This window comes from Manis javanica, chromosome X (genome assembly GCF_040802235.1).
Source record: "Manis javanica isolate MJ-LG chromosome X, MJ_LKY, whole genome shotgun sequence".
In the NCBI taxonomy this organism is placed as follows: Eukaryota; Metazoa; Chordata; class Mammalia; order Pholidota; family Manidae; genus Manis; species Manis javanica.
The window spans coordinates 98,253,893-98,264,621 of NC_133174.1; the positions used below are offsets into that span (position 1 = coordinate 98,253,893).

General features: G+C 32.4%; 1 protein-coding gene across 6 annotated transcripts in view; it reads right to left on the bottom strand.

Moving 5' to 3' along the window:
* Positions 1-836: 836 nt before the first annotated feature.
* RBM41 (RNA binding motif protein 41) overlaps positions 837-10,729 on the bottom strand; it is a 96,826-nt gene continuing 86,933 nt past the window's right edge. For 3 of the 6 annotated variants that reach the window (XM_036991401.2, XM_036991400.2, XM_036991402.2), the window contains 2 exons: positions 7,842-7,989; positions 837-6,246 (listed from right to left, as the gene is read on the bottom strand). In XM_036991401.2, coding sequence (XP_036847296.1) covers positions 6,080-6,246; positions 7,842-7,989 — 315 coding nt within the window. In that variant the 3' untranslated portion in view covers positions 837-6,079. Of the gene's footprint in view, positions 6,247-7,841; positions 7,990-10,729 lie in introns of those variants that run through there. The other 3 variants (XM_073228150.1, XM_073228149.1, XR_012127591.1) reach the window with 2 other exon arrangements.

Sequence of the window (10,729 nt, forward strand, 5' to 3'; positions counted from 1 at the left end):
GGAGTATAATAACAAAGAGGAAACTGAAGGAGCAAACAGCAGCTGACTCACAGAACTCAAGAATGGACCAACAGTTACCAAAGAGAAAGGGACTGGGGAGGATGGGTGGGAAGGGAGGGATAAGTGGGTGGGGAGAAAGAAAGGGGGCATTATGATTAGCATGTATAATGAGTGGGGGGCCACGGGGAGGGCTGTACACACAGAGAAGACAAGTAGTGACTCCATAGCATCTTACTATGCTGATGGACAGAGAGTGTAATGGGGTATGTGGGGGGTACTTGGTGATGGGGGGAGTCTAGTAAACATAATGTTCCTCATGTAATTGTAATGATTCCAAAAAAACAAAAAAAAAAAGAGCTCGTTCTAATTTGTGTTACTACTCTGAACATTTTTCTTAGTTTACTAATCACTTACATTTCAGGTTCTCTGAATTTTTTCATTTACCCAAGTTTTACTGGATTATTGACTTTTGTATATGAAGAAAATTATGTACATTATAAGTTAAGGAAATTATCTCTGTGTGCATGACAGATTTTTTTCCAGGTTGTCTTCTCATAGTTTTTTTTTTTTTAGGAGAAGCTTTTATTTTTAGAGATAAAGTGAGATAAAGTGAGAGGACAGAGCTTCTGGCTCATGCCAGGAAGGGACAAGAAAGCCCATTCTCATAGTTTTTTATGGCTTGTGTGTGTATGTATATCTAGATGTTTTTAAATGACCACTTCTCCTGACCTGTAGGCAGAAAATACACAATAGTAGCCAAGTGCTTTTAAGTCTTTAACAGTAATCAAAAGACCACAGAATAGGAACAATATTTTATGGAATTGACATTGAGAAACTTTTCTTTCCTCCATTAAAAATTACATTTATTTGAAAATTTATAGAGTAAAATTCATCCTTTGTGTTATACAATTCTAGGAGTTTTGACAAATACATACACTCATGTTAAGTACAATCAATATACAGAAAATTCCCATCATTAAAACAAATTCATTGTGCTACCATTTTTTAATCATAATCAGTCTGCCATTTTTAACCTGACACCCACTCTTTTGTTCTGTCCCTATAGTTTTTTTGCCTTTTCCAGAACATCATATAAATGGAATCAAACAGTAAGTAGCCTTTGAGTTTGGTTTTAGTTAGCAAAATGCACTTGAGATTCATCCAAGTTGTTGCATGTATCATAGTTATGTCAGTTTTTATTGCTGAGTAGGATTCCATTGTATGGATATAGCACAGTTTATGCACCAGTTGAGGGACACCCTCCATTTTCTTTTCCTCTATTGTTAGTGATCTGTAGGTCTAATAAAGGGCAGAGGTGAGATTTTCTACCCAACAGGAAGAAATTCCTTATGAAAAGTTCAGCTTAGAAGTATGTCCCTGGGTAACACATGCAAGAGGTTATACCAGGAAAATTTACTTCTTATCTCTTATACTATATTTAAAATTGTAGAGTTAGTCCTAAGAGAGCAGTATATCAAAGGAATTTTAGTTTGTCCTTAGTATATTAGATAATATCCTCAGAGCAAGTCTAAAATATTCTGAAAGTCAAATCATTGGCAGAATATTCAGAGAAAATAAACATTTTTAAATACTGAAGTAAAAAATCACCCCCCAAATCACACCACTTTAAGAATTTTATAATGCAAAAATTCCATTTCAGCTTATTAAATCCCACCTCAAAAAGTTCACAATTTTGTTATGTGTATTTACCAGCTTTTTCCTAAATTTATTCAGAAATATCTAATATACACATGTATCATATATATATACAAATACTTTTGTTTATAAAAATGTATTCACATTATACAATTTCTTGCTTTTTAACTTAATAAGGACATCATACAGGTCAGAATGTATTCATAGATAATACACCATTATTTTATTGGCTGCATAGTATTCCATTAAATGGATATGCATTAATTTATCCATTCTCATACTGATGGACATTGGGGTTGGATCCAATTTCTTTTTTTTGTTATGTGTGACTTTATTGAGATATAATTCACATACTATACAATTCACTCAGTTAAAAGTGTACAATTCATGGTTTGTAGTATATTCACAGAGTTGAACAATCATTACCACAATCAATTTTAGAACATTTTCAACAACCTCTAAAGAAACCTCATACACTTCAGCTATCACCTCCAGACCTGAACCACTAATCCATTTTCTGTCTCTCTATATTTACCAATTCAGGATACTTTATATAAATGGAATCACATAACATAGTCTTTTGTGACTGACTTCTTTCATTTAGCATGTTTTCAGGGTTCTTCGATATCATAGCATGTATCAGAAGTGTTCCTTTATTTTCTAATATTTGGAAGAATCTGTATGAATCCTGCTTTAATGTTTGCTAGAATTCACCTGAGAGGCCATTTGACCCTGGACTTTTCTTTGTGGGCATTTAAAAATATTACCAAGTCACCTCTTTACTTACTCAGATTTTTTCCCCCTCATTGGTTTCCATAACTTGGGAATTTGTAGTTTTTGTACTTTCTAGGAATTTGCCCATCTGTTACCTAATTTATTGGCATACATTTGTTGATAGTACTCCTTTATAATCTTTTTATTTCTATAAGGTTGATAGTAATGCTCCTGCCTTCATTTCCAATTCTAGTAATTTGAATTTTCTTTTTTTCCTGATCAACCTAGTAAAGTTTGCCACTCTTGTTGATCTTTTTATAGAACCAACTTTAGTTTCACTGAATTTCTCTACTGCTTTTCTATTCTCTCTGTCACTTATCTAATTTTTTAAATTTCCTTCTACTTGCTCTAGGTTCCTTTGTTTCCAGTGTCTTAAGGCACAAAGTGAGGTTATGATTGTGATCTTTCTTTATAAATATAGGCATTGTACTTATAAATTTCACTATAAGCATTGCTTTAGGTACATCCCATGTTTTAGTGTTCATTCACCTCAGAGGATTTCCTACTTTCCTACTTCACCAATGGGTGACTTCTAAAACTCATTGATCACTTAAAAGTGGGTCTAATTCACATCTGTGAGTTTCCTAACTTTCTGTTATGGATTTCTAACTTAATTCTATGTAGTCAGAGAATATACTTTGCATTTCAGTCCACTTAAATTTACTGAGATGTTTTATGGTTTGTGATATGGTCTACCCTGGAGATGTTTCATGTGCACTTGAGATGAATGTGTATTCTGCTCTTGTTGGGTGAAGTATTCTATAGATCTCCTTAAGATCTAGTTAATTTATGGTGTTGCTCAAGCCTTCTACATCCTTATTTACCTTATGTTTAAATGTTCTATTTATTATTGAAATTGGGGTACTGAATTCTTCCACTCTTATTGTAGACTTGTGTATTTCTCCCTTCATTTATTTAGTTCAGCTTTTGATTCATGTACTATGATACTCTGCTGTTAGGTGATAGTATGTTTATAATTGCCATATCTTTTGGATGGATTGACACTTTTGTCATTATAAAATGTCACTCTATCTCTAGTGATATTTTTTGTTTTGGTTCATTTTGTCTGATATTATTAAAGCCACTCTAGGTTTCTTATGGTTGTCATTTTCCTGATATTTCTTTCTATCCTTTTACCTTCATTCTGTTTGTATTTTAGAATCTAAAGTGTGACTCTAATAAGTAAGACATGAATCTTTTTTTTTCAAATCTGACAATATCCATCTTTCAACTGAATTATTTAATCCATTCATACCTACTATTATTATTAATAGAGGTTGACTTATGGATGACTGCCATTTTTTGTTTGGTTTCTATGTCTCAAGTTATTTTTTTGGTTTTTGTTTCTCCAATCCTCTTTTTGCTTACTTTTGCATTGAACATTTCCTACTATAACATTTAATACAATTTTCACTATATATTTTCAGTTACTTCCTGAGTAGTTTCTCTAGGTCCTACCATACCCATCTTAACTGAACCAGCTTCACATATCTACTAACTAAATTCTAAGAGATATAAAAACTTTATTCCTCTATAAACCTACTCCTTTGTCACTTTTTTGCGGTATTGTTATAATTTCTACATATTATAAACTCAATGAAAAATTGTTATAATTATTACTTAATATAATTTTGCCTTTTAAAGAAGGTGAGAGAAGAAACAAGCACAAATATATATTTATAACTTGTTCATATTAACCTCCTTATTTCCCATTTCTTGTTTTCTTCATTTGTTCCTATGGATATGAGTTATCATTTGGAGTCATTTTTCAGTCCAGTACAAGCTTTGCTCACAAACACCTACTTTGTCCTGTTAATGGCAAATATATTACAATTTTATCTGATTACAGGCCCAACAATGCAACTACATATATATATATATATATATATATATATATATATATATATATATATATATATATATACTTTTTATAAAATTGCTTTTTAAATCAATTAAGATGAGAAAAAATACACTTTTATAATTATGTAGCTACTTTTACTCATGTTATTTCTTTTTAATGTGTAGATTCAAATTATTACTGCCTTAGGTCACTTGTTTTCTGCCTGAATAACTTCCTTTAATATGTCCTGTAAATCAGGTCTGCCAGCAACAAATTCTCCCAGTTTTTGATTATGTGGGAGTATCTTTATTTCACCTTCATTTTTAAAGAACAGCTTTACTGGATATAGGATTATATATCGACAGTTTTTTCTTTGAGCACTCTGAATACTGTCCCACTGCCACCTTCATTGTTTCTGATGAGAAGTTAGTCATTAATCTTATTGGGATTCCCCTGTAAGTGATGCTTTATTTTTCTTTTGCTGTTTTCAAAAGTCTCTCTTGGTCCTTGAGTTTTAGCATTTTTACTATGATATGTCTGTGATTTTTTCTTGTTTACCCTATTTAGGGTTTGTTGAGTTTCTTGGATGTATAGATAAGGTTTCTCATCATATTTGGGACATTTACTACCATTATTTATTAGAATATTTTTTATGCTCTGTTCTTTTCTCTTTTCCTAGTACTCCTATTACAAGCATGTTGGAGTGCTTAATGTAATATACTTTGGGACCATTTTTCTTCATTCTTTTTTCTTTCTGTTCTTCAGCCAGGATAATATCATCTCACAATGCAATAAAGTAAGCATTATTATTTTCCACATTTTATAGATGAGAAAACAGGCTCAGATTAAGTGACCTGCCAACGTCAAAGAGTGGCCAGTGTGGCTGTGAAATTCAAACACAGGTCAGACTCCAAAGTTTGTACTATTTCCTCTATTCCACATTCTCTTTTTATTTTTTAGCAACTATAAACAAACAACTGAGGGATTGAGGGATGCTGCCTTCTTCTAGAGAACTTTCTCTTTGTACCTTCCTTTAGTATTCTTTGTTAGTATGTTCCTCCTCTAAAATTCATACACCTAATACCTAACATATATTAGTCATTTATTCAATGTTTATTGCTTTGAATTCAATGGTTATTCAATGGTAGCTCACTAAAATGACTGTGAGAACATCAATATGTGACTTAAATGTTTTCATTAGAAAAATATGTAGCATTCTGAAGACAATGATAACAATGGGGAAACATTCATTAAATATATATACTGACTTATGAAACTACCTAATGTTAACTGCTGATAGCTCTCATTTAACAGTCTTTGTCGATGTTTAGGCTTGGGGTCCTGGTCATTTATTTACTAGGTGGATACATTCAGGGACAAATAGGCTCTAGTAAATAAATATTTCAACAATTAATTAGCTTTTTAGTTCTGTATATAAGAGGCAATCCTGGAAAGAATGCTTTCTGGGGATAAATATTTAAGACCCCAGATAAATTATAAAAATTAAAAAAATCCTTGGAAACAATATTTTGTAATTTATCCTGAGAAAATGATATTCTTTGTACCCTAAACTTCATACTCAGCATATGTATGCCCTATATGTCTTATTTGTCCTATATAGTCTTAGATGATAGAAAATTGTTTTCTACCAATCCTTTGTAAAATCTGAAAGAGATTATATTACTTAGATTTTTTTCTCCCTCAATTAGTTTCTCTTCAATTCCAAACAAATTGGTATCTATACACAAATCCTAGATCCAAGACTCTGATGCAAGACAGGACTCCCAGGATTCCCAATTGATGTATCTTCTAGCTACCACTGATTTCTGTAGTGTTGTCTGCAGCAGATGATATGAGAGAAGCAGTCTGGAGATCTGAACGTTGCTTTTTGTTTTTTCCAAATTCTATCACCAATATTTTCCCACATAATTTATATCCATTTACTAGGTGCAACGCTTGCCATGCTATTTCCTTATCTAAAAGAAAAAGAAAAAAACATCTATTTATGTAGGTTTTAATAGTTCAATTCTATTCCAAGTCTAGTTTATGCTGTCTTATCTTTAGAGTTAAATATAGGCTATAAAGCCATATAGTTACAGTTATTTGACTTTACAATCTTTTCCATAATCTCAAATATATAAACTCAGCAAGATTAAACTAATGGGTGAGAAAAATGACAATAAACACTTAAAATGATTGTTTGAGAAAGTCTTCTAATTCAAAGCTTTAGGTAAAGAAATAAGGATATAGATGGTGTGTTAAAGAAGGTTAAGCTATAACTAATAATACATGAAACTTTGTCCTAGATAACAGATTACAGATATTGTATGAATGAAATCATTTTCAAAATGGATAAAAAAGTTACGGTACTGAGGACATTTTGATACTTTTTATTTTGATGGGAGAGTGAGAATCTTCATTGGGATTAATACATTTATGACTTTTTCTAGGCATATGGAAACTTAAGGTGTGAGAATATATAGTATACAATAGGAGCATTCAACTTATGGTTTTCAGAGCCTGGATGTGGGGAAATCAGGAAGGAGTAGAATTATTGCCTACTTTGTGAAATCATAATGGACAAGCAATGTCTTTAGACTGAACCAATTTATGTCTCATATATGTACATACTATAAATTTTCAAATGTGGATAGCTGTTGCAATGATTATGAAAACTGCTATCCATTTAAAAGTACTTAGTTTACAAAGCCTTTTATTATGTATTTTTTCAATTAATGGATCATACTCAGTTGGGATCAATTAAATTTTTTTAAAGTTTGAAAAGGGTCCTCACACTTGAAAAGACTGAAAACCATTCATTTATACACTTTTAATAAGATAAGAAAGATAGCATAAGATAGTATGAGAAGAGCAGAGGGGAGTTTGGCATTTCTCATGCACAAAAACACTTGCCTATACATAGATCATTAGCCTGTTTATAAAAGAAGACAGTTTAGGAATAATGAAAGGTACAGCTCCTACTCACCCTCCATTGAAAAAAGGTCTGGTTCTGTCACAGAAAATTAAATTATTACATTATTCCTCCCTTCGTGTTTGGGTACTAAAGTCATATATGAAGATGCAAACAATAGTTAAAAGACTATATCATCATCCACTAGTTAATTACAAATTACTAGTGATTAGCATATTAGCTTACAGTTTCTTAGTCCTAACAGAATAGGGTATAAGGCAAGTATTCTGACAAGAATACCAATAATATTAATAAGCAATATAATTATAACTTGGACTAGAAATACTATTGTCAACAAAGGGAAAGTGAATTTTGATAAGAGGGAGAACTAAGTGCCAAGACTGGAAAAAATTGGCAGCAATAGAGTTAGGTGGTTATGTACTGTCAGTGGTGGAGAGGAAACATGGGAGTGAGTATAGAGGAACATTGAAAATATATTTTCCTTACTCCTCTTCCCTTCTTCCCATGTACTTGTTCAAGCACATTCTTTTCATAATGCTATGGAGAAATCAAAAGGCTGTATCTAAATTAGAGAGGGTATAAGTAATCTCTAATAAATTGGTGCTGCAACTGAGTAATTAACTACATGAAGCTACTTACTGGGGAAGGTGATAAAAGCCTGCCCCCTCATTCGTCCAGTCATCATTCGGAATTGAATTGGAGGTCCTTTTTTCTCCTGGAACCGGGCGAACAATGAGACAAGATCTCTTTCAGTCACCCGAGGGCTAAGGTTCTTCAGGTATAACACCTAATATAAACCGAGGATCAACAGAAATATAAAATGAGAGAGGTAAGGCAACTATTTCATTGTGGTTAGAATTAGTTTCAGATAAAGATGGTGGATTGAACACATGCATCTAATTTTATTCCCTAAAACTATAGAAAAATGCTGTAAAACTAATAGAAACTTTTTGTTTTATAAACATAAACCCATAAGATTAGGGAGAATAAAGAAAGGATGCAATAAAAACAATATTCTGGAAGTTGGAAAATAACTGAATAAATATACTCAAGAAAGCTGAATCTTAAAGTAGCAGTGGGAAAAGCCAGGAACCAACCCAATCTACACATAAGAATCCTCAAACAGTTCAGGAACTGATAGCTCCAGGTACCTCTGGAAATGGATGTAAACGGAGGTAGTTAAGATAAGATGGGTTAGGTTGAAAGCTGTTTAAAAACCAACTAGATCTTTAAATATCCACCCCCCCACCCCACCCCACAACACCTACAATTAGCTACTGGGTAAAGGCCATTTCCTATCCTGATGAATACTTGAGGTTGATTCTCTGAACATGGAGAATGCCAGACACAGTTGAGGATATGAATACTACTTCTGAAAGCAAAGAAATTAAAAGAAATACATACAGAATACTGAGGACATGCCCAAACATTTCTCTTCATGTGGCTCTTTCAATGTTGGTAGTATCCTTCCAAGTAAGAGTTTGGAAGAGTTTTCTATGCAGAATATAATTAGCCATAAGGAGACCTAAAGATACTGATTTGGGATGGGGAATTTCTCTAACAAATGGACCAGCCAGATGACTTTAAATTGAAGCTCAAAGTCAGCAAGGGACATTCAGGCTGCTCATGTGCTCAGAGCCTCCAATCTATTTTTTGATCCTTACTTATATATATGAGCACAGATTATTAGGAATCTGAGGAAAGCCTCTAATTTGAAAGGCAGACAACAGAATAAACAGAAATGAAAGCAAACAGAAGAAAACAGAGACCATGCAAGGAGGAAAAAAACTTCAAAAAACCACCACTAATACCTTCCTAGAAATAAGAGATAATATTCTATCTATTAGGAATCGGATGCTATAAAAAAATAACATTCAAGAAAACAAAAAAGAGGTCTCAAATGCAATTGAACATAAGTTCTTCTTGGCTTAAAATATATTATTATAACTACAAGACACTTTACATTTAAGCTCCATTTTAAACAATAAAGAAAATACCTATAGAGATAAAAGAAAATGAGAAAGGAAAAAGCACATCACTACAAAAAAAAAATCAATGGAACACAAAGGAAGACATCATGAGAGGAAAAGAGGGACAAAAAAGCTACAAGATGGAAAACAACTAATGAATGGCAATAGTAAGTCCTTCCCTAGCAATAATTACATGTAAATGGATTAAACTCCCTAATCAAAGACATAGAGTGGCTGACTGAATAAAAAATTAGATCCAACTATTATGGTATCTACCAGAAACTCACTTTAAACTTAGGACCACACACAGGCTGAAAATGAAAGGATAGAAAACACAGTCCATGTAAATGGTAACCAAATGAGGGCAGGAGTGGTCATACTTACATAGACAAAATAGACTAAGTCAGAAACTGTCACAAGAGACAAAAATGGGCATTATGTAATGGTAAAAGGATCAATTCACCAGGAAGACATAATGACCATAAATACATATGCACCCAGCCTCAGAGAACCTAAATATATGAAATAAACATATAAAGAACTAAAGGGAGAAATAGGCAGCAGCATAATAACACTAGGAGATTTCAATACCTTACTCCCACTAGCAGAAGCAAAACTAGAAAATTCACAAATATGTGAAAATTAAACAAAATGCTCTTGAAAAACTAATGGGTCAAGAAGAAATTAGAAGGAAAATTAGAAAATATCTTGAGACAATGAAAATGAAACCACAACATACCAAGATTTATGGGATGCAGCAACAACAGTACTAAAAGGGGAGTTTATAATGATAAATATCTACATCAAAAAAGAAAATCTCAAATAAATAATGCTATACTGCAAGGAAGAAAAAGAACAAATCAAGCCCAAAGTTAGCAGAAGGGAAGAAATACAGCTTAGAGAAGAAATAAATAAATGAAATAGATTAGAAAAACAATAAAAAATAATCAACTAAACAAACAGCTGTTTGAATAAAATTGACTACCTTTAGTTACACTAAGAAAAATGAGGAAAGACTCAAATAAAATCAGAAATGAAAGGGAAGAAATTATAACTGATGTCACAGAAATATAAAGGACTATAAGATACTACTATGAATAATTATATGCGAACAAATCAGATAACCTAGAAGAAAAGGATAAATTCCTATATACAATCTACTAAGACTAAATCATGAAAATATAGGAAAATCTGAACAAATTTATAACTACTAATGAGACTGAATCAGTAATCAAAAACCTCCTAACAAAGAAAATCCCAGAACTAGATGGCTTCAGACTAGATGGCTGCACAGGTGAATGCTACCAAACTTTTTAAGAATTAACACCAATCCTTTTCAAACTGTTCCAAAAAACTGAGGAGGAGGGAATCTTCTCAAACCACTTTGATGGTGCCAGCAATACCCTGATACCAAAAGAAAAAAAAATTACAAGAAGAAAACCATAGTCCAATATCCCTGGTAAATACAGATTTTTAAATTCTCAACAAAAAAACTATAAAACCAAATCTAAAAGCACAAATGTGATGTATTCCTGGGATGCAAGGATGGCTCAACAT